The sequence below is a fragment of the Rousettus aegyptiacus genome, unplaced genomic scaffold, assembly GCF_014176215.1.
Source record: "Rousettus aegyptiacus isolate mRouAeg1 unplaced genomic scaffold, mRouAeg1.p scaffold_m13_p_2, whole genome shotgun sequence".
NCBI lineage: Eukaryota > Metazoa > Chordata > Mammalia > Chiroptera > Pteropodidae > Rousettus > Rousettus aegyptiacus.
This window is the reverse complement of record NW_023416295.1, coordinates 119177779-119202174: the sequence shown is the minus strand read 5'-3', so window position 1 is coordinate 119202174 and position 24396 is coordinate 119177779. Positions and strand designations below refer to the sequence as shown.

The 24396-nt window shown below is 38.0% G+C and overlaps 1 protein-coding gene across 20 annotated transcripts in view; it reads right to left on the bottom strand.

The window, feature by feature from the left end:
• Positions 1 to 24396, bottom strand: part of GRIP1 (glutamate receptor interacting protein 1) — a 585894-nt gene that overhangs the window by 71780 nt on the left and 489718 nt on the right. For 7 of the 20 annotated variants that reach the window (XM_016148483.2, XM_036238013.1, XM_036238006.1 and 4 more), the window contains 4 exons: positions 17881 to 18028; positions 15953 to 16122; positions 10184 to 10339; positions 9366 to 9521 (listed from right to left, as the gene is read on the bottom strand). In XM_016148483.2, coding sequence (XP_016003969.2) covers positions 9366 to 9521; positions 10184 to 10339; positions 15953 to 16122; positions 17881 to 18028 — 630 coding nt within the window. The remainder of the gene's footprint in view (positions 1 to 9365; positions 9522 to 10183; positions 10340 to 15952; positions 16123 to 17880; positions 18029 to 24396) is intronic. The other 13 variants (XM_036238016.1, XM_016148484.2, XM_016148486.2 and 10 more) reach the window with 3 other exon arrangements.

The following is a 24396-nucleotide window of genomic DNA, read 5'->3' as shown; positions in this document are numbered from 1 at the left end:
CACATCTCTGTCTTGTTCCCACCCCCAACCCAGGTCATGAAAGGGCTGCTCCACACCAGGATGGATGTCTTTCTCTCAACTGGGACCTGTGCCTCCTTTGCTTTCTGTGAGTAAGAGCTCTGTCTGTAGGGTCTTATCTGGACTCTCACTTCCTCCAAAAAGGGTCTTCTGGTCCTCTTACTTTTTAACTGAAACCTGATGATGTCATATATCTCAAACCCATATCCAACCAGAAGCTATTTTCTTTCAATCTCCTTGCATGGGGCAGGGAGAGAGAAGAGTTTCTAATGCTCCTTGCTGCCCATATGCAGGTCGTTATTTCTCTCGCTCTCTCTCTTACTCTTTTTTTTTCTTTTTTCCTTCCTTTTCTTTTCTTTTTCTTTTACCTTCCCTTCCCTTCCCTTCCTTCCCCCTCTTTCTCTTCTCTTTTCTTCTCTTTTCTTTCTTTCTTTCTTCCTTCCTTCCTTCCTTCCTTCCTTCCTTCCTTCCTTCCTTCCTTCCTTCCTTCCTTCCTTCCTTCCTTCCTTTCTTTCTTTCTTCCTTTCTTTCCTCCTTTCTTTCCCTTTTCCTTTTGGGTTTCTTTCCTTTCTTTTCTGCCTTTCTTTTTTCTCTGTCATTTTGTGCCTTCCTCCTCCTTTCTTTCTCTTCTTCCTTTTTTCTTTTGTCTTTTTTTTTTTTTGTCTTGTTGTTTCTTTCTTTTTTCTTGTGCTGTCCTTTCTTTTCTTTTTTTGTTTTGTTGTGTTGTCTTTTCTTTCTTTGTTTTCTTTCTTGATAGGTCGTCTTGTCTTTTCTTTTTCGTTTCGTTTCTGTCTATTGCTTTTTGTCTTTGTTTTTTGGGTGTTCTGTTGTTTTTCTTTCTTGTCTGCCTTTCTTCTCTGGTTCTGGCCGCTTTCCTTGTTCTTTTTCTCTTCTCTTTCTTCTTGTATCCTTTTACTTGAGCGTAATCTTTATCTTTTTTCTTCTTGTCTTTCTATCGTTTCTTTTTTGTCTTCTTTCTTGTTCCTTCTGTTGCGTTGGTTTGTTGGAGTTCTTTTCTTTTTTTTTTATTCTTTCTTTTCTTTTCTTCTTTCATGTTGTTTCTTGTGTTGTGGGTGTCCTTTTTTCTGTTTTTTTTTTCTTGGTTCTTTTTGTTTCTTTCCTTTTTAGTCTTTCTTTTTTTTTTTTGTTATTCTTGTCGGTTTTTCTTTTCTTCTGTTATCTGTGTCGTTTTCTTTTTCTTGGGATTCCTTCCCTTCTCCTCTTCTTTCTTTCTTTCTTCTTTCTTTCTTTCTTTCTCTCTTTTCTCTTTTTCTTTCTTTCTTTCCTTCCTCCTTCCATCCATCTGTCCCTCCCTCCCTTCCTTCCTCTACTTCAAACCACACCTACTTAAAGTTCTGTACTTATTCTACTTTGTCTCATCTTCAAACCCATAATTTTATGTTTACAATGCCTTCCCACCCTTTTTCCTCCCTGGCTTCAGGACTTGGCTCTTAATCTAGCTCCTCTAACCTGTGGCTTCTCTTTGTTTTTAGCATCTTAATATCATGGTGATAATCTAATGTGCTTGATTTATGGTTCTTCAGCTCTCTCAGTGCAGGTTACTAGCAATTCCACCCTACTTCAGCTTTCTGCCAGCTGAACCCTACAGTGGACCTCACCTTCCTTCAAAATGGGTAGTAGAGCTCCAGGATCTCGATATCTGAATCCTCCTTGTTGATCGCATAGCCATCTCTCCCAGTCCCTACAATCTAATTTGCTCCTCTTTATGACTTCTAGTCCCACTTCTTCTCACTTGTCTCCTAGCATAGTGATTTTCAAACAATATTTATAGCAACAGATTTTTTCCCCTCTGAAATTCAAGCATATAAGAATACCTTTATATTTCAGATGAAAACAGAGCTACTGTAGTTGAGGTAGGGATGGGAGACCCCAAAGGCCTCCTCTTCCCTCATGGGGGAATCTGGTGAATGTAATTTGAAAGCCACCATCTTTAACCATTGCCTTTTACTACTATCATTTCCCTCCAAACTCTATATGGACCTGTGGACCACTTCAATGATGCATCTGCTAGTATGAGAGATTTCTAAACCTCATGCGCTTTTCTACACTCTAATACTCTGTGCTCTTTGGCAATGCCCAGTCAACTTACTGCTGTTACTAAGTTGCTGAGGGTGTTAGAGAAAGTCATGACAATTTCTCATTATTCTTTATGGGGCTCTGGAATCTTTTGCTGTGTAATATTATGGCACCTTATTTGATTCTTCACAGGATCTGTCTCAAACATTTCTACACTTTCCAGGGTCAAATTTTACTCTTTATTTCATTTCCTAAAAGACTGAAAAGATCTAACCATGTGACAAGAGTGCCTTAAACTACATTGTTTTCAACATTGATTTCTTCGTATCGTCCCTTTGTTCTCTCTCCCGCTGTTTTTTCTGCTTCAGGAGGATGTAGCTTTCTTTTGCAAGGCTAACTCTTCCTTTTAGTATTTGATACTATTCCTTTCCACTCCCTCTGATTTTGTGCCATAAAAAATTTTCTTGCCCCTTTCTCCAACTTTCCTACTCACTCCCCTAGCTTTCTGGCCTCCCTCTAGAATTTGTACTGATTCTGAAACTGCTTAAAATTTGGTGTCTCCCTTCACCCTTTCCTGAAACTGTTCTCACCGAGGACTTCCTGATAGCCAAAATGAATAGCCTCATCTGTTTCTAACCACTTTGTAGCAACTGGCTCTGGGAATTACTCCTTTGTTACTGAAATTGCTGTCTGGTTTCAATGAAGCTTGGTTCTTGGTTTCTTACTTTTTCAACCCTCCCAGTTCTTTTGCTATCTCTGTACTTCAAACATAGAGTTGCCTGTAGTTCTATCGTAAGAATTTTTTACTCTCGTTCTTTCCTTCATTCACTTCCAATGCTTCTAAAATATGATCTCTGCATGTATCTTTTTATATCCACTTCTCTAATATCTCTCCAGTGATGAATTTCTGAACTTATGGATATCCCAACCACGATGATATTCATTGATTCCTCGAACTCAACACTTTCAAAATTGAGTTAATCGCCCTCTCTTTCTCATTGCCACTAGTAATTTTATGGGACTATCTTGCTTATAGTCTCTTTAAGACCTGAAATTTCAAAGCAGCCTTTGCCTCACAACACCGCATTGTCTAAAATTCAATTAATTTTGTATAAATTCCCCTTTCCACAGTTACTGTTAATTCAGGCTTTCATTACTTTTTTCTTTAATTATTCCAATATACGTGCTTCGGGGTTCTGTCATGCCGAACACATTCTAGATATTATTGCCAGATTAACTTTCTTTTTATGATGAGGCCCCAATGATCTATTCTCCTGGAGTAGAGCCTCATTATTGCTAACCTAGATTACTATTTAGACTTCTAACCAGTGTCCCTACCTTTTGTTTTATGCTAACAGCTTCCAAATTGCTGCCAGAGTGGCTTTTCTAATATGCGAAGGCCATTCCTCAGTTTAGAATCTTTCGATGGTTCCCTGTTCCCCATGGAACAACATCTTCAAGTTCTAGCAGAACACACAGAACCCTTCATGAGTTCATTTTCTCCTGCCCATCCGGTCCAGTCCCATGTTCTTCTATGCTCCCTTCATGTGCCATGTGCTCCAGGCCCTGCTTTCATGTCTGTGTCTTCATCTATACTATGCCCTCTGCCCCTTAGTGCTGGGTTTTCAATGTCCCTTTTTCTGCTTTGTGCAGGCAGGATTATTTACTTACTTTTCTACATTTTGAGATTTCTAACACATAATCCTATTTCAGCATTTATCAGGTTTTTATTTGCCTGCCTGCCTCTCCACTTGACACCAAGTTCTTTAAGAATTGGGACCAGATCTTTTCATCTCTGAGATTCCAGTGCCTGGAACATTCAGTGAATGCTAAATAAATGAGGAATGAATTACATTTTGTGATATCATCCACATTTTCCTTTTTTGAATCAACACGTAGATTCTGCTAAGTTAAGGAACTAGAAGTCGTTCTTGTTCTTTGGGACCCCAATTTTTCTATGGTGTAGATTATTCCAGCACTGCAGCTGACATGGCAGAGGATGGTGAGGTGGATAATTTGTTTGGAAAGAGCAAGGAAGAATGTACTTCTTCTAAAGAGGCACCACTATTGCTCTGTCTCGGCAGGATTAATGACAATGGATTAAAGGAGCCTACGGTGGAGAGTAAAGGCAGCCTCCAGCCCTAACTTTTGTAGGTAGTGACCTACAATTCCAAAGTCTGACACATGGACTATCACACATTTTCTTTGTTGATGTTTACTGTATTTTGATTGCTCTCCAGATTGTACGTTTTGTTATTGGTGACACAAAACCACTCGAAGATACTATTTCCTATCAATAAGCATCTGAGAGTTACATTCTTTTCCAGTTATACTAACAGCAGATAGGAATATAATATTAGAATATCGCCTATTTGGCAGATTACTTCCACTTCTGGTGAAGCTTTTTAGACTCCAATGAGAATACTTTCTGTGAATCTTTCTATAGGTTCACATTAATATATATATTTTTCCATTTGAAATCTCAATTTGGTATAGATTTTTGAAGTGTTTAACTATTAAAAACTATTTTGAACTTTTACGTCAGCTGGTTACCATCTCCACTAAGAAAGAATCAAGAAATGGTCAATTTAACAGTAATAAGAGGTTTGGGTTAGATATAGTGAAAACCTTCTTAAAGGAAAAATTTGCTATATTTTTTTGAATTTGGAGAAGACGAAAAATTTCATTCTGTAGGAGGTTTTGAACCCAGATATAAGTACCAACTCACTGTGGGATCATTAAATTTATAAGCTCTATCTAGAGGCAAGTTGAGGTGATAAAAATCATTAGGAAATTTAATTTAAGATTAAAAATGTATTAAACATTGGTTTTATAATTATGTGCAGTTATAATTTATCTAATAAATATAGGATTATATTAAATAACCTAAGATTTTACAATGAACTCTGAAAGTTCTCTGATGTATTAGAATCTATTCTTTGAAATAGTAAAATTTCATTTGAAATATATGTACTGATTACCCACAGGCATTAAAGTCTTGAACATTATTACCAGCTATGAAAAAGATAAATCGTAGATTTAAGATGATGAGCCAGAAGGAAAAACAACCAACATTACTGAGAAGAGAAAAAGATGAGCTTGATTATCCTGCTTCATTAATGTGGTCAACCAGCAGGAGAAAATAAAGGTGATTTATGAATTATAATCCTGTAGTTTAAAATTTTGTGTAATGGATTCTCTCTCTCCAGTAGCAAATGCCCCTGCAAGGCACTAGCCTGACACATGCCCAATTCTACTCACAGGCGAAGACAGAAATGACTACACTGCCAACACGCCGTGTTTGAATACTGCTAACTGGTGTGTGCCAAGGTTGTGTTCAGGCTTTGCATCTACTCTGTCCTGTTCCCATTCATACTTGGAGGGTTTCATTTACAATCATTTGGGTTTGCAGGAAGTGCCCCTGTGTTTTTCTCAATTCTTGTCTTTCCTAGTGTAAGTAAGGGAGAACCAGAGACAGCTCTTTAACTCCTAAAGTTTAAAAATCAGCCAAATGTTTCCTTCATTTAGAAGAAGGCAGTGAGTTTTACTGTCAGATATGAAAAGCATATACAAGTATAGAGAGCAAAGGACCTCAAAGATTTATTAATACACCATGTTTGTGATTATTTGCTCCTATAATTTAAGACCTCTATCTCACTAAAGCGGCCCACATTGAGGGTTGACCTGCTTTGGACCCAACACATTGGCTATCACGTGATCCGGTTTAGGGGCACAGTGCAGGTGGCTAACAGGTCCCCTCTGCATATGGGGACGGGTGCGGGGCAGACCTCAAGCTATCTCCTGTGAGCCTCTGTGCATGGTCTCTTATAAAAGCATACCATTAGGTATCAAAAGCGTAGCATTAGATGTCTTCTATTCTTTTTTCGGGGTCAGTTCAAGGGATAAAAGTTGTTAGGTTTTTCGCGTTCTCTTCCTCTTAGCTCTTTTCAACGTTGCCCTCCCTAGGAGGAAGTGATGATGACAAAAAGAGGCAAAGACTACTCTAGAAATAGGTTCTAACTTGTACTCTTTGTTACAACTCAGGTAGACTGGGAACAGGCAGAGTCTCTACACTGGTTCCATTATGAGAGCAGGAAGAAGAAAGCAGGGGAAACTAGCCAAATCCACTGCTGTCATGTCGCCATCACTGGGGGATGATGGGGTCCTAGGAGACTTGGCCTCTTCAGAAGAAACGAGGGGCAGCTCAGGCTGCAGGGAAAAGGTAATTAAGATTCCAAAAGAGGTGACGAGTGGGGTCCCTCTGTCACGTGGCTCTGCAACACTCTCAGAGCTTTGTGATACTCCTCAAAGCCTAGTGCTGGTGAGACTCATCATTGTCCTTGTGAAACAAACACAGCACTTTCTGTTTTAATGCTTATACCATGTTAGCACAGACTCCCTATATTTTCCCCTCTGGTTGATGGTACAGAATGTTTTAATATTTATATGAGAAGATTTTATTCTCTTCTAGCCATGTCCTTCCTTTATACTAGAAACATATGTGAAAATTCTTTTTGTTTTGCAAGTTCAGACCTCAACTCATCACCAATACAGCAAAGAGACTTTTTATCCTTCTTTGTGACTTTGCCATGATTCATCATCCATACAAATGACATGGTTGCTATAGAAACATAAATATGAAAAAGGGGGCAGCAAATGGTGGCACAGAATAAAGACATAAATAAAGTGGTGGAAATATACCACAGTGTAGTGACAGTGGCAATAAAACCTTTATTAGCAGTTACTTGAGAGAACCTTTACATCTAATGTGACCATTCTAAACTTAAGCAAAAAAAAAAAAAAAAAAAAAAAAAAAAAAAAAGAAGAAAAAAGTGGTACTGTAGTGGCTAATGTCTATAGCAAACACAAATAACAAGAAATTTCTTCAACCAGGCTTGCGTTTATATTTCTACTATGTTGGAGAATAATGTGCTAATTCAAGAGAGAATTTATGAGTTGGTTATGGATATCAGTGACAATGTGGCCTCAGCTTTGTTTCCTACTACAAAATTCAAGATGTGTAAATATCAACCCGAGATAAGCAAACATTACCATTCATTTAGTCACTAATGTCCTTAATCAACATAGCAAGTCTTACATAATACAAACAAATGTTTAGCCATTGAAGCAGAAGTACAAACATTAATGAATTCATTTTAATTGCTCTTCCCTGCAGAGGGCTGTTAGCCTGTTTCTGTCAGGGAGGAGTGCTACACATGAAGCTATTATATGTAAAAAAAAATTCATATACAAATTTCCACCACAGACCCTGGAGGCATTATGTGGAAGACTTAAGACCTATGTATTATGCCAAAGTGTAACCACTATAAAAATGCATCAATCTGAGAGCAATGTCAATAGAGTTTCACACATGACAATTCAGATTCAGGCATGATAACAGCTAACACTTAAACTATTCAAAATTGCTAAGAATTAAATAGTACTTACCATGTACGAGTGTTGTTCTCTCTATAAATAATTATATAATCATAAATATATAATTATAGTGCTAACTCCATAGTCTAGAGTGTATTTCTTGCCCTTTGTGTCCCTTTTGGTGGTGAGAATACACACAAGCTCTCTCTTTCTCTCTTTCTCTCAGATAATTTCGTAATTACCTAATGAAGTAAATACTATAATTAGCTCCATTTTTAAGAAAACAAATTAATAGAGAGATTAAGAAACTTGCTTAAGGTCCTACAGCTAGAAACTAATGATGCTGGTGTGAGAATCCATGCAGCTTGCTTCCAGAGTGTATGCTTGTGTAAAGTTCACTATACTGCCTTCAGCTCTTCCAAGAGAAAATAATCTACTCAAGTGTCAGCTAAGAAACATGTGAGATTTTAGAAGCTCCTTGTCCTCATTTTGACTAAACTCAATCTTCCTTCTACTTTCCTAATTTCAAAAGTACTGTCATGTACATATACTAAACAATGACAATCACTTATATTTGAATATGCAAGTCAAATCATGAATAGACCACAGTATTCAAGGTTTACAACACAGCAATGGTTTTCTTTGTAAGGAAACCTTCAGGTCCTTGAAACATGAAAAGACTATTTCCCAGTGTGGGTGACAGCTAGTCTCCTACACTAATGGTGATGTTGGTGGGATTAGTGACAGATTCACCTGCAAAGATGACTCTGGCAAATAAGCTGAAGCACCAACAGCCTTAACCACCTCTTCTCACAAGAACATTCTCTCTTTGCTATCGGCTTTGAAATATCTGGGTTTGGTTTTATTTAGGCAACTGAAGGGTGTTCCTTATTTTAGTCTTATGGTAAACACAGGAAGAGACCACATCCTCTTTGAGCTTCTGGGTAGGAATCATAATCATGTTCATTGAGAGGGACATATAGGACAAAAAACACACTCTAGATTATGATTAGATCTGGCTGGAGAGATAGGTGTTCTCTTCCTCCAAAACTTATGTGATGGAAATGAGAGATTATGATCTTCCCCAACAGAGGAGAAAAATTTGTGTTTCTTCCCTGTTAACGCATTCATTTACATTTTCTTCCCCCTCACATGTACAACCTACTATCCAAAATCAAGTAGCCAACCACATCTTCCTAGTCTTGCCTAGTTTATACTGTGCCTAGATGTCTCATACTTCCAAGAATCATAGTTAAAATTCCTAGACTTTATGATGCTTGGTACAAGGATAAGCATCCTTCTGATCTTTCTATGGCTGCAATGAACAACAGAAATACATGTTACAGCAGTGATTCTCAATGGGAAGGTTCCTAGGGAAAGTACTTGAATTTTAGTGAAAAGGTATAGTTTAAAAAGGCATGTTCAAACTTACCATTGGTTTTGGAAAGGGAAGGATCCTAAAATATAATTTAATGTGAAATTTATAAAAATGTTTAACAAATATATGAGATTCTTATATTTATTAAAAGGGGACACAGCTTTCAAAAAATTGCTTTAGAGAGAATAAGAAACTAAGAACAGACGTTTCATGTCTAAAGTTACTCAGAATATTAAAACGGAGTATTAAATAAAAAAAAAAAATCACATCTCTGAGTCCCTTATTAAACCAAAGGAGCAAGAAAAAGTTCCAAATAAAGAGTTGTAGGCAAAGGTAATATGAGCTAACTAATTCAGTCTGAAATTGTATTCCCTGTAATCAATATCATGTATATAATGGACATCATTTCGAAGGTCTTTGGCACAGAGCCACTTAGCATCTACCTGATCATGTTGGCTCTAAATACTCCTCCCATAGGCTTCTGTATATATAGCAAAGACTCTGACCTGACTACGTTTTCTCCAGGCCAAATGACACTGGCTACTATTTCACTTACGTGAGCTCTTGAAGTCTTTCTTTTTCAGTCTCCTCCTCATCATGGTTCCACGTGGGCTAGTAGAGTAGAGGCTTCGAGGTAACGTCCCCATGTTCAGGGAACTCAGGCTGTATGCACTCATGGAGGTAGGAGAGAAGGATGAGGACACCAAAGCTGCTGTAAGAGAGTGGAGACTTGGCACAGAGCGTTCCCAGGTGGGGTGTGAGCCTGCCGCACTTGCCAATCCATAACAACCCAGAAAGACACACATGATGCACAGCAATGGCTAGTAGGTACCCCAATCAGACAGAGACCAGGTTGCAGAAGCCATGAAGACAGTGCTTTAGAGTCGGAGCTGCAAGAGCCTGTAAATGCCTGAGGAGCAGCACGATGCACCTCATAAGCACAATAGAATACAGAAAAGCTCTAGGAATTTTACTTAAACAAACAAACAAAACTCCAAACATTAAAACAAGTTTCTCCATAAACAGCACAATGCATCAGATACATCATCTCATTTTCATAGATATATTCTGGCATGAAGTTCACAAACGATTCCACATACACAAACAAGATCTGAGAACACTGTACACTGTATGATATTCTACATTGTTATTTCCCGACCACATATAAAGCATTCTGAACATCTGCATCCTTTCCTAAATGCTCTCTGATGGAAAAGAAAATGACTTAGGAGATGTCAGAAAGTTGATAAGTTGCTATTATGAAAAAAAGCACAAAACACCCATGAAGCCAAATATGGTATGAATCAGATGAGGAAGGAAAGAGAAAAACATAATTTAAGTAAAAGACCGGGAGGAGAAAGCCTGGAACATTACGAGGGCTGTTTGGAGGAGGCGCTTTCGGGAATGTCAGGGCTGGCACTCTGCAAAGGTCAGGATGGTGCATGTTACAGTGATGGTAGGTGTGAAGGCTGCAGTGGTTGCTGGCCCAGGAATCCCAGGTAAGTTGCCTGTCGCTCCTCTGAATTTTCACTGCCCATATGAAGTGATGATGGAAAATAAGAAGAACAAACAGACAAACAAAGAACCAAAAAAGAGGAAAAAGTAACTGAATTGCACGAATAAAAAGTGTAACAAAAAAATAAAAGCCACTTAAAAAAAATAAAAAGAGGTAAGGAAGGAAATCTTCCTGGCTTTACCCTTTTCTCAGTGGTCAGCAAAACAGATGATTAACATCAGGGAGGGAAACTTTCATCTCCCCAAGAATAATGCCTGTCTTTCCTCAGCTCATTTCTCCCACTTTTTAAGATGCCTACTGAATCAATTTCCAATCTCCCCCTGTGCTTCACAGCAGAGATTAAAAACATTTTTTTAAACTTAAAAGCCAACTCCATAAAGATTTATGGCACACAATTAGAAATTAAAGATTTGCAAATCTTGGCTAGGTAGTAGCACTTGTTTTGAGAAAAAAACAAAACAAAAAATAACAATGAATCACATGGGTTCATGATTCAGTGGTTTACTGGTCACACATCACAATTTACCGCTCTGACATTTTAATTATGCTACGATCCATCACTTGAACTTGATTTTTCTCAACAATAAACCACTCCAATCATCTATCAGTATCAGAATCTTATCCTAATAAGAAGAGTCTCAACATATTTAATATGGTTTTGTATTTTTGAAAAAATATATATTCATTTGAAAGAGATTCATTTTAATTCTCAAACTGTTTCACATGTTCTTATATTTCCTTGAGATGCCATACAATTTTAATAAAGTTTATTTAAAAATTTTACAATCCTCATTATTTTTATAAATGTATATTGTGTTTCCATTCTAATTTCAACATTGTCTAAATTTGGTTTTCTAACCAGTGTTCTAAAGTATGACCAATATTATGTTTGTTACTATGTCAGATATGAAAATTTTCATATAATAATTTTATAACATTAAAAATAACATACAAACTTATATCACCTTCTCCTGTCATGATTCTAATGTTAGATGCCTTACACGTGAACTATTTAACAGTAGTTATCCATGTAGGGAGGTCAAATACTCTGTAAGTATTTAAAGGAGGATCATGTTGATGAGAGTTTGTTTTACTATCCTAGATGTGAGCCTCACTGGTCACTTTGTGGCCTTTCTGGAGTGAGACAGTGTATGGCAACAAAAGCACTAGCACAGACAGACCTCTGTGGGCAGAGGCTGACCTTGGTTTCTATTCTGGCTCCAGTTCTTCCTTTATGTATGTCCTCGGTCAGTTACTCAGTCTCTCTAAGCCTCAGTTTCCTTATATGTCAAATGGAGATCATGAAAGCATTTACCTCATAAGATGACTGCAAGAACTATACACATAGGTGCTTGGCACAGTGCTGGCACATGGAATAAAACCAAGTGAACTATTATTAGTAATACTGATTCTGCCTACTTTCTCTTTCTACCTACTTTCTTTTAATGAAAATAGATGTATCTCTCATACAACAAATTTTACACATGGAACACTTCAGTTTAGAGAATATCTCAGAAATCTGTTTAATACTTTCATAGCCACTGTAATTTTGTAGCCTTAGACCTTCTGACCTTTTCATTTTACTCTGCTGCTGTGTCTAGTTTGGAGTCCATGACCCTCATCACTGTTCTAGTTTCAAGCTGCCATCTCCTTCACCTAGATCACTGCCACACCTTCAGACCTGGCTCCCTGATTCATCTCCTACGTATCAATCTTTGGGTATCCACAATACAGTTAGGGCGATCTTTTAAATACATGAGTTAGATTACGTCACTCCCATTTAACTTACTACAATGGATTACAATTTAAAGAGAATTAAATGTTACTCCTATTTATCTTTCCAGCTCCATCCCTATCACTTTTCTCATCACTGACTTTTTCAGCCACAATGGACTTTCATTTGTTCTTAACACAAGCCAGTCTCCTTCCAGTCTCAGAGCATTCTTACTTGCTTTTCTTTCTGCCTCTAATATTCTTCTCCCAGTTGTTTGTATGGCTGGCTCATTCTCATCATTCAGGTCTCAGCTGAGTTGTCACTAACCTCTGTGGCTTAAGTGGCTGACCTCTGCCACACTATTCCATTACTGTTTTATATTCTTCATAGCACTTAATACTGTCTGAAATGGCTTCTTTTAATGTATCTTCAATGTTTATCTCTATACTAGAATTCCATGAGAATAGGAATCTGCTTTCTCACTAGATATATTATAGCAACTTGAACAATGCCAAGTACATATTGACTGATGAATGAATGAATGAGTGAATGCATGAATTAATAGGAATATCAGCCAGAGTGTCTGTGTCCACACTACGGCAGCATTTTCCTTGATAAAGAGTGTTGCAAGGAAAGTCCATAACGGATTCTCTTTCACCATCCTCATTCTACTTTGGGATGTACGTGAAGACTTTTTATGGCAAGATGCAATCGTTGCTCAATCTGGTTAATCTACACTCATGGCTACTCTATTGTACTCTTAGCAAAATATTGTCTGTGTTTCGAATAAAGTATAGTGAGTGGACTTCAGAATTCTACATTTACTTTTTTATCCAATTCTTTATGGAATGCTTTGAAAATTACTGGGCATTTTTTGGAACTGTCAAGCCCAATTCATAAATACATAAGGTAGATATTATCAATTACCTATTGTGTGCCTAGCATGGTGCCAATTATTGCAGGCAGGTTAAATGTAGGTCACCATCCCCTTAACCTTGACTTTGATGTATTATTTGGGTCTAAGTGTTCATACATATGAAATAATTAAGAGACAAAAAAGATATATAATGATGCACAAAATTGCATGCCATGGATAATGAATATAAAAGTTATTTGACAAATAATGTAAGCCAGAGAAGACAGCTACTTCCTATTTTGAATATACACTCCAAATCTATTCTGTTTTATGGTGGTGTACTTGATATTCATATATTAGAGAAGTATTTCAAGAGTTTAAAACTAAGATGTTACATTTTTGTCACATTCTTTCATTTTGCAAAGAACATTTACACACATTTCTCCCATTTAATGGTCCCAATAATAATAGCCAACTTTTACTGAACATTTGCTATATACCAGACACTAGACTAAGTGCCTCTCATGAATTCTCTCAGTTATATGTTCCCAATATATCTATGAGGTAGATATTATCATAATGCCCATTATATAGATGAAGAAACTGAGGGATAGAAAAGTTGGATAACTTGCATAAGGTCCCAAAAGGTGGAACCACAAATAAAGCTCTGGAATTCCGACTCTAGAGGCTCTGTCTCACACTATGCTGCTCTTACTATGGTTATTCCTAAGTCCTTTGTTACAGATGAATAAGCAGCAAGTAAAAAAAAGAATACTTTTCCCATCATTCCATGGTGACATCACTGCTGAAGTCTTAAGCAGCATCTGGCACGGAGGGCACTTTAGTTTGTTCTCTTCTCTGACTGTACCCTTTAGCCTTGGCCGGGATGTCTGAGGGTACAGGCAACAGCAACTCAGGTGGTTGCTCCTAGAGCTCACGAATGGAAGTCTTCTTGGTGCTGAATATATCAGACCTCATAATTCTTTCCCATTTTCTTTTCCAAAGTCTCAGTTTCCTTCAGTTATGATTATGTCTCTCAAAGATGCTCAGTGGAAACAATTTCTAAGCTCAATGAAAACTCATTCTTGTTGGCTTTTTAAATACTGCTACCTTTCAGCAAAAGGCACAGTTAGTCTCTTGTTCCTAGTTGGTATGCCCATTTCTATATTTCATGAAAACACTGTGGTGAAGGCTTTGTTGCTAGGCAAAATTTGGGAAAATCTGATTTTAATGTAATACGTAGGGAGATGTTTGCATGCTAGGTAAAGAAAAGGGTGAACGATTTTCAGCAAAAGTGGATGATAGGGTTAGAAGTTAGAATTACTTAAATTACCAGTTCTCTGAGAAATCATAAATGACATTACATTTTCCACAGTGAGGGGAAAAAAACGGTTCTTGGTCTCCATACATTTTAGTATATAAAGGCATTTTATCACTGTCTTGGCAGGTAAAAATATTTATTATTTCATGAGTTGAAAACTATTTGAATTATTCATGGTTTGTATATGGGGCAAATTAAATGGAGAAAAACAAAGTTGCTAAAGACAGTGACATTTTTAGAGGGTCTGTTAAACATTTCTGATTCACCAACACCAGAATTTATTAAGCAAAATCCCATGTTGAAAAAGCACTACACAGGTATAAGTGCATTCTTACACCTACTGTGCTCCACATCCAATGACAACTTCAGATTAATTCAGAAGAAACTTACAGTTCTAGAAATTTCTCCTCTTAGCCAGTGTGCTGGTGAGAAAGGCCCATGTAGCCTCTGACAGGAATGGTGTGCATTCCCATGGACTGCACCCCCTGGAGGTCCATACCATTTCTACCCAAATGAGGCAGAATTTCTTTTCATAATTTGCCTATGCTGAATCATTTCTCTACCCTAATGTGTGAAATTAAAATCTGATAAAGGTAATGCTGTACTAGAGATTTTCATTAGCTCCGGGGCTTTCTAAGCTCCATTTAATTAAAAAAGGTTGTATCCAGCTGACTCATTCAGTCTGAAAATTATCTGCCCTCTCTTGTTTTTTCGTTTTTGTTTTTTTCTCAAATTGTGGAAAAGTGCAGTGTGTTTTAGAAGATGGGAGACACATAACACAAATGACTTCCTCATAAGCAAAATTTCAGTTCCAGGGAAAATTGTTTTCTTTCCCTAAACATACAGAAATGCATTCTTCACCTCTAGGACACCTTGTGAGTGCCAGTGAAGGTTCAAGGAATTGATTTCAAGGAATTAAAAAAGGAGGGCCCTTGGCTTAAGAAAAAGGAGGGAGAAGGAGCTAAAACAAAGACCCCACTGAAGAGTCTTTCTTCATTTGATTTTGGTCTTAAAGTATTTTTGGTTTTTGCACCAAGTTTTGTTTACAGATGCCTAGGTGAATGGTATATAAATATTCAGCAAACATATCTGTGAGGTTCAAGACAATGACAGTGCAGATTCCATCAGCTAACACTTGTTACTAAAAAATGTAGTCAAATATGATTCTCTCAAGAAAGATACATGGTTAGAAAGGTTGTTCTCCATCTTAAGAAATATATTATGCTGGCAAACAGACGAAATATAGAGAAAGTTAACCCTTCATATAACTATTTGTCCCTCAAAATATTTGAAGGGAATATTTATTCTATTAATACACAATTTACAACTATTTTTTAAAAATGAAAGTTTTACTACTGGCCTTCATTCTCTTTCAAGTAGAGTGGAAATCAATATGAATAATAGGAAGTGAAATTATTTTCCTTCTTTCCACTCTCAATGTACATCAAAGGCTTCTTCTTCTTCTTCTTCTTTTTTTAATAAATATTATTTAGCATTAGCCTAAAATTCTCTGAAACATTCTCAAACAATGTTTCCTCAATTTGGGGGTTTCAAGTAAATGGAATGCGGCTTGGGAAAAGGGATTTAAAAAACAAAGGAGAGCAAAGAAAAATAACCTGCTGTTTTCAAAAGAAATGATAAAGGCAGAATTAAACTCAGTGGCTTTCTGCTTTCTAATTGGGCTGGAGCAAACAATGACTGCAAGAAGACAGATTTATCCAGACAGATCCTCTCACCATGGTCAGGTCCCTTAAGAGCCAGGCGAGTCTGATGATGGGGAAGAATCTCAAGCTTGACCTGGTCGGTGGTGTTTGCCAGGAACTGGGTTGCTTCCGCTAGTGTACAGTACTCCATGCTGGTTCCATCGATGGACAGGATGTGATCTCCCACGTGCAGTGCACCACATCTGTGGAAGGGAGAAGAACTCAGTATGGTCAAGTGCCTTTCTTTTTGGAATATGACTTTTATGTCCTTCACAGTTAAAATTTTACAGTTTTCATTTACTTAAAAAAAAGGAAAAGTTTGAGTGTTATAGGAAACATCACCTTTCAAATGTTAAGTACCTATGAATAGGAATGTAAAACCTTGTAGAAAATACAGAAAAAATCAAGGAAATGTTTTCCTCTCGTCCTATGTGACGAAAGTTGAGGAGAAGTAAACAGCAGAGGAGGGAAAAAGAGTAAAAATGTTTCCCCTTGAGTTTTTTCCTACAGTTTTACCCTCCTAGGTTTATAAATTGAGTTGGTAAATATTCAGAATGTCAAGATGTGACTGACAGAGTTGGAATAAGGTCATTTACAACTATTTTATGTGTGAATGGGAATAACTTATGGGAAGAGTCAACTAATGCTTTCTCAGAACCCTTTTTCACACAGGCTCCCAGATCTCTGGTTCTTTATTATTGCGTTTCATTTTGTTATTCTGGAGTTAAACGTTAGTACAAAAGCTCTCGATGATGATGGAAATTATGTAGGAGTCAAATGAATAATAAAACAAGGCCTGCATGGTGAGAGAAGGGGAAAGCTGGGGGTGGGGAGGGGCTAGCTGCTACATCTTGCTGAACTCGAGACTGGCTACTGGATGAGTTGAGAAAAGCAAACACAGCAGTCAGCATCCCGACGTACCAGTCAAGTGGACAGCTCCTTAAACTGGTTACCCCCTGTGGAATGGGAAAAAAACAGAGGGAGAAAATTAAAGCATCCTGCACTATGGAACTGGAGAACACCCCTGGATCAGTGGCCATCACCGTTAAAGGTTTGAATGTAGGGTAAGATCACAGTGGAGCTGTAGACTGACCACTACAGGGGCTGCTGCTGGTCACTGCATCACAGCCGGAGGTTTACCAGGCATGGCGAGGGCGTATGCAGAAGGGCGCTAGAGTCATGCAGGGCAGACTGGGCATTTGAGTATATCTAAACATTTCCACAGTGAGTATAGTCTACTGCTCAAGACAAAAGCATTTCAACTCATCCCTTCCATCTAAAACTATAATTCCATGTGGATGCACTTGGAGTGCTTCGGCTATGGGAGGTGTTCGTTGTTGTTGTTGTTGTTGTTGTTTACCAGGAGCTGTAAAATAATTTATTAGGTGGTAAGGTCATCTTTTTTGTCCCCCTTTTAATAACTTGTAAGTCTAAAATATTGATTGGGAAAAAGAATTCGGTAAAAAGGACTTCGATTTCAGTGTCATAGAAAATGAATGACATTTTCAGGTATTCTTGAAGATTGTGAAACCCTAAGATGAACACACTATAACACTAGGACCTTTCTTTAAAGATTATGTGATTTAAAAAAAATATTGTTTTATTTATTTAAGAAAAAAAGAGGAAGATTTTACGGTGGCAGGATTTAATTGTTCATAATTCAGGAATACACATCACTTCTCTACATGCAACATAATAAAGATCTGCTTAGCTACCCGACATCAAGAACAGTATATTACCATAGGACACAGTAGGAAAACTTGCTCAGTTGTTTGACGTTTTCCCCCCCCATCCATAAGGACCACGCCGAACATCTGGATGAGACGATGTTACATGATGGGGTGGCTGACAAGGTAAGTGGATTTTTATCATGTGCATGTGTATGTGTATTACACATGTGTGTGTATGTGTTTTTAACACAGATGCAGTTTTGAAAAGTTGACACTTCCTACGACACTCACCTGTCTGCAATACTTGCAGATTTGATTTTGTCTATGACAATGACCTGTTTGTTACAGCACATCGAGGTAGTTAGAGCAACCCCAAGGCTGGCACCAGGAGTTTTGGCAACTTCAACTAGTAGTGGCCCGGATGCTGTTGCCACGGAATCTATGGAAGAACAAATTTCAGAAAAAAAAAGAATTAAAAATTTAGCAAACAAACATTCAAAAAAAAGAAAAAGAAAAAGAAAAATGTTCAGTAAATAGTGGTTATTGATTTTATCACCAAAACTTAGATTTTCCTTCATATAATATCCCCATAGCCAGTGGTAATTCCTTAGGGCATCTCTTAGGACACTTGCTCTTTCCAGCTCACATTCAGCTTTATGTCAGTTGGGATAATGTCTCTGTATTTTATGCTCTCTACATAACTTAATATAGTATGCCTGGCACCTGCTTGGTCTCTCAATAAATATTTTTTTAAATTAATTAATTCAATAAAAATCTTAGTACCTACTATGGATGGATGATGGATAGATGGTTGGAAGAAAGAAAGGAAGGAAGGGAGAAAGGGAAAGAGGGAAGGAGGGTGGGAGGAAGAATGGATAGATGGACGAATGGATGATGTCTCCAGGTAGCCAAATAGTAGAAACGTGCACACCTAGTTGAATTTGTAAATCCATCAGTTCTTTCCTTATTCTGAAGCTGATCTAGGGTCACCTCTCCCTTAGGAGTGCCTTCACATATTTTTGCTTTATTTTTGCTTTGAAATACTCTTCATTTCTTCAATTCCCTACCCATCCTTGGGGATTCAGTGTAAACATCAATCCCTCTGGGAAGTCCCTCCTGATTCATGGTTCGGTGAGATGCCTTTCTCTTATGTGTCCATAGCCTGCTATGTTACTGCTGTTGTAATACACACTTCATTGTTTCAAAATGGCCAGTTTGCATTACACGCCTCTGTCTTTTGTTAGACTGCAGGCTTGCTGTGAAGGCAGACCACTTGTAGACCACAGCATCATCAGTACCTGGGATAATGACTGGTACACAGGAGATACGCAATAGACAGTTGTTGAATGAAAGCACAAACAAATGAGAAAAACTCATGAAATCTCTTAAAACTCAGAAGAGGTAGCAGTCATATGGGAAAGAACCCTGGACATTGAGTTAAAACATCTGCATTTAATTCTTTTTACAATATTTTGGTCATGGTACCTTAGACAAGTTACCAAAATTTTCTAAGTCTGCTTGCTTACCTATAAAATTGAGGAAATGTGTAGTTAAACATTTTGTAATTTGCAAAGTGCTATATAAAATATTATATTATTATTGAAAGATTAAGATTTCAAGCCTCTGAGTTATCTTGTTTTTTAACACTGTATATTGTTCTGAAATATTTTTCTGATTTTCTACTGCTCTGGGATTTCCAACTTCATTAATATAACTTTGTCTTTCTGCAAGCACATCTTTATCACAAAAGCACAACTCAGATATAGTGAACTAGGAAATCTATGTTGCTATTGCTGAAAGTCAGGCAGTATGCCCTGACTCAGGAAGCTGAATGTTCCATGGGAGAGAGCCATTTCAGTTAGGGATGAAACAACATATTTCATAAATAAGGTAAAGAGAGAACATTCATGCCAGCAACATTCATATTTCAGGGGTAAGGATTCTTGTATGTGCTGTGTCTCTTAAATAAATCTCTTTCTGTCAATTCCGGGGCAGAGTCTCAATAATAGCTGGGAGGAGCCAAAGGTCTTACTCTACTAAGAGGACTTTTTGGTTCTGCAGTTTTATGGCTATACTTTTTCTATTATATTATTAGTAACTCCCCATAGTTAGTTCGCAACCTAACTTTACAGTGGCTGCTCCTCTCTGGTCTTGCTCACCTTGCTGTGCTAATTTCTCTGGTCCAAGGCCATTGACAACATCCTAGCTTTTCTTCCTTCTCCCCGCATTTCTGCTTTGTTGTCCTTCCATCCCGAGAACAGCTTCCATCCCATGGGTAGATCTGCCTACCTCTCAACCCTAAAAAAGTTCTGCTGCTAACCCAAGCACAAGTTACCCGATATCTCTAGCTCCATCCCAGAAGTCTGCAGTCCTACTTGTACTTGAGCGTGCGCCTTAGCAAGCTCATCTCACGCTCAGGTCAAACCTCATGTAAACTCTGGTCTAGCAGGGCGTTTTCTCACATTATCTTTATGGAACTTAAGAAGGACTAATTTTCGAAGGACTAATTTCCCAAATAACTTCCCATTGATTTGTTATACTGTAATAGTTAAGTTTGTGAGGTGACAATCACATGTATCCTTCCACATGATTTCATCATGTCTAAAGATAAATTAATTTGGTATACAAAATAAAAGTAATAACGTTTCTCTATTAACTATTCACTTAATCTCTTACAAATGACAAACTGATAGTTGTTCCTTGGTATCCCATCTTCCCTTCTTTCTTCAGTAATAAGCTTCCTAAGTTGTAGCTGAGCAAATGGCCGCCCAGATAAAGACATTTCCCACCCTCATTTGCAGTGAGGCGCAGGCCTGTGACTGAGTTCCAGCCAATGGGAAGTGAGAAGTGACCCCTCTGGATGTGCTCTTAAAAAGAATGGTTATATCCCTTCTTCATTTCTCACTTCTTGTTGTTGCAGTGTGGGCCCATAACGGTGAGCCATCTTCAACCATGCAGACAAGTGCAGAGAGCCACAACACAGAGAAAGCATGGATTCCTGAAACCGTATCTCCACAGGCTGTTTAATCTCCCAAGAAATAAACAAAGTTCCTGCACCTTAAAACCATGAAAAGATGTGAATGCTCTGGGTGGCTGGGAGAAGACATCGTTTGGCCCTAGGAGAATCTACTAGACTGGCTGATCTGCAGAAAACTCTGAATAAACTATGTTGGCTGACAGCTGAACAGAACCATGAAGTAGAATATGCTTATTTAAGTCAGGTCCTAGTAGGAAATAGACGGTACACTCAAGTTAGGATAATTTGAGGAGAATTTAATAAAGGAACTATTTAAAAAGGTGTAGGCAGGTTAAGAGTGTGGGAAACAAGAGCTAATGTAATACTTTGGGACCAGAAGCAACAGGGCCACATACTCTATTAGGCCTGAAATGCAAAGGATTGAGCAGTTAGTGGAACCAGGATTCAGCAAGGACTATGTGGTGAGGGCTCCCTGACGAGAGCTGGGAACTTTGGTCAAAGTATGCAGCCAGCCCCACTGAATCCACAGGGAGGAAGCCGGGGAATAACACTCTACGTCACTATTCTCCCTCCCTCTGACCAACCGCCATGAGTCATTATTAGCTAAAATCAACTGGAGCCAGATGGCACGAGAGCCCATAATGCAGGCCATACAGGTCATGGCACAGAGTAGCATGGAGAAGGGTGGCGAGTAGCTCCGGAAGTAAAAAGGAGGGTCTTCATTTGTATAGCTCTCCACTCAACTTCTTTCCACAAACATCTGGAGGCTGCTTGTTTTAAACAAAATATATAACATAAGGAAATAACAAGGAAGGCAAAGAACCTACAAAGGCCTTGCCTACAAGGCTTAATAGAGACTTGCAAAAAAACTGAACTATAGGCAAACCTATAGAGACCGAAAGCAGATTAGTAGTTGCCAGAGATTGGGGCAGATGAGAATAGGAGGTAACTGCTTAAGGTTTGGAACTAGACAGAGGTGATGGTTAAACGACATTGTAAATGTACTATATGATGCTGACTTGCATTGTTGAAAGTGGTTAACTACATGTTATGTGAATTTTGCACAAAAAATATGACTCTGTACTTCTGGAAATCAGGACAATTAAAAAAAAATGGTTAAATATGCAGTTATCACTGTTGGAAAGGAGAAAGTAGCCCTTATGGTGGAATTAAAGATTCTTCTAGCAGGGAGTTCTAAAAGATATCTCTTCCATGGGTTTTATGTATAGACGATGCTAATGAATATAATGAGTAATGTCTTCAACACATTTTTATAATAGGATGCAGAGGTGGTTTCCAATGGCTGTTCCTTCATCAAAGTTAAGGCATAAGGTTAAAAAGCAAATTAATGATGGTGTCTCTATAATGGGACAAGCTAATGTGACAGTCAACTTGATATAAAGACAGATCCTAGGGTAGACAGGCTGGATGTCTCTCTGGGGATCTTTCCTAGATATTAATCTTTCCTCTCACTTAGGTTTCCAACAGAAGCTGGGTACAGGCAATTTAAGAAGGCGTTCCATGATGAGACCCTGCTATGCTGGCATTTTATATTCTTGACTGAGACCAGACACAAAAGTTCCGGACAGAAGATGAATCCGTGGCAGGATTAATACACAATCAGGAGGCTGAAGAAGCCTCACTTGATTCTTGCCAGGATGTATGATCACCCGCCTCAGATTCTCATAGAACTGGCCTTTCTAAGTCTCTATGCTAAGTCATCATTCTTACAACAACATTGATTTTAAAATGCTTTTATATTGAGTGCTAATTATCTACCAGGAACATCAGAAGGCACTGAGGACTCAAAGAGGAAAATGTAGTATCCCTTCTTTTTGTAACCCCTCGGGATCCCTTGCTGAGAAGGTAGGGGAGCAGGATAGGACTCCTGGATTTCACCAGGAAAACTTATTTTGTTGCACCTTATGGAGTTACTTTTTTTTTTTTTTAAACTGCAGGCCACATGTTTGCAATCCCCCCTCAATGAAATCTTTAATATAATAGAACCAAAGTGCTTAAAAAATATATTGTGTTATGTACTAGGTATGTAATGTCAATATTTCTAGGAAGATTACTCAAGCATGGCAAAAGATCCACAGAAGGTGGCTGAAGCTCGCTGTGCAACAGGACTGTCTATAGAAAGGCAAATGTTATTACCAAATATCTCTGGTACATGTCAAGAGAACGGCAGTGACAGTGAGACCTATGGGGATCTGAGGAGGCTGAGCATGGTGAGCTGCGATGGTTGGGATGAGTGTATTAGATGAGATAGAATTTGCTCTGAATGTCTCTCAGCTGGCCTTTCTTTTAATGGGCTCCAGGAAAACGACAAAACTATTTTAGCAAGTACTGCTTTCTAGCATTACCCATGTGGCAGTTACTTTCTGCATCACAGAAGGGGATCTACAAATGCTAACATTTAATTGATCATTAGCCCTTTCCGGCAATTGCTCTCCATAATAAATGTTTCCCCACAACTACTTCAAGAAGCTCATACTGCCTTATGGTATGAAGCCTATTTCCCTAGCCTGCCGCCCAGTTCCATTCACAGAGGGCCTTATGAAATGCAGGAGTCCGAAAGCCCTGGCTTTAGTCCGAAATGTGTAATAAAATGCCTAGGAAAAGAAAAGGCAAACAGACAGGGTGGATGAATTGGGGCACTCTTTATTTAAGAAAGTGCAAGATAAAAGATGCAGTGTGTCAAAATGAGAAAAATAAACAGAAGGAAAATCAGGAAAAAATAATCAAGAGTCCGTCCCCTGACAGAAGATTAGTTCATCCTGCTGAAGTGAAGCATGGTTGAGAAAAATGGATCAAGCAGATATAAATTATTCATAGTTAAAGACGTCTCAGCTATTAAGATATTTGCACCACGACCAAGGCCCTGCATGCTGTGTTGATTTATGGGCTACATAATTACCTAAGATACGCTGCTGATGATTGTTTGCATGGGAAACACTCTGGATTTTTTATTTTGTTAATCAGTTTTCCCACTTGGAGTCCTGCATTTCAATCAGAGCCCAAGGCTTGATTAGAACCTCCCAGGGGGTGACAGAAAGACTGTGCATGGTCATATGAGCTTTGTCTGCCTTACATTTCTTCAGAAGAAAGTACCTTAGGGAGTTTTTCCACATTACCCATTAGTCAAGGGTATTTTATTAGTGATATTCCATTCAAATAATGTCACTAATAATTTTGACCCTTTTCAGATGATCTAAACGCTGATAAAATATTTTTTAACTTACAAAAATTTATTTTTGTGTACTGAAATACACTACTTGGAAAATATTCTGATGCAGCAAAAAGTTTAACTTCCATTTTCAATTGAGCCTTATCTTAAATCCTAAATTTTTCCTGGATAGTTAAAGAAGACAATCTGAACAGTTACTGTATTGTAAGAGTCCAAAGCAAATTAAATATGTCTCATGTTAACCTGAGTTTGGCTAGCAAAATTGGTGATTGACTTTCATTCTCTGTAGCAGGCTCACTAGTCCTTTTATTAACTTAAAATCTCACCCTCCACCCCCACCCCATTTTACTTGACTTTTTTTCTTTTTTGGTAGTCTGCTTATTGAGTTATGGTGGTTTTAAACTTTTTATTGAAGTAAAATAAACATACAGAGAAATGTATAAATCCTATTTTAAGATGATAAATTTTCATAAGCTGAACACATCTGTATAACCACACCCAGAGCTAGAAATAGAACATTACCAGCATCAAAGAATTCCCCCCAAGACTCCTTTAAATCACTCCCCTGTCCCACAGGCAATCACTATCTTGACTTTTCCAGTTTGGGCTTATACAAATATTACTGCTATGAACATTCTAG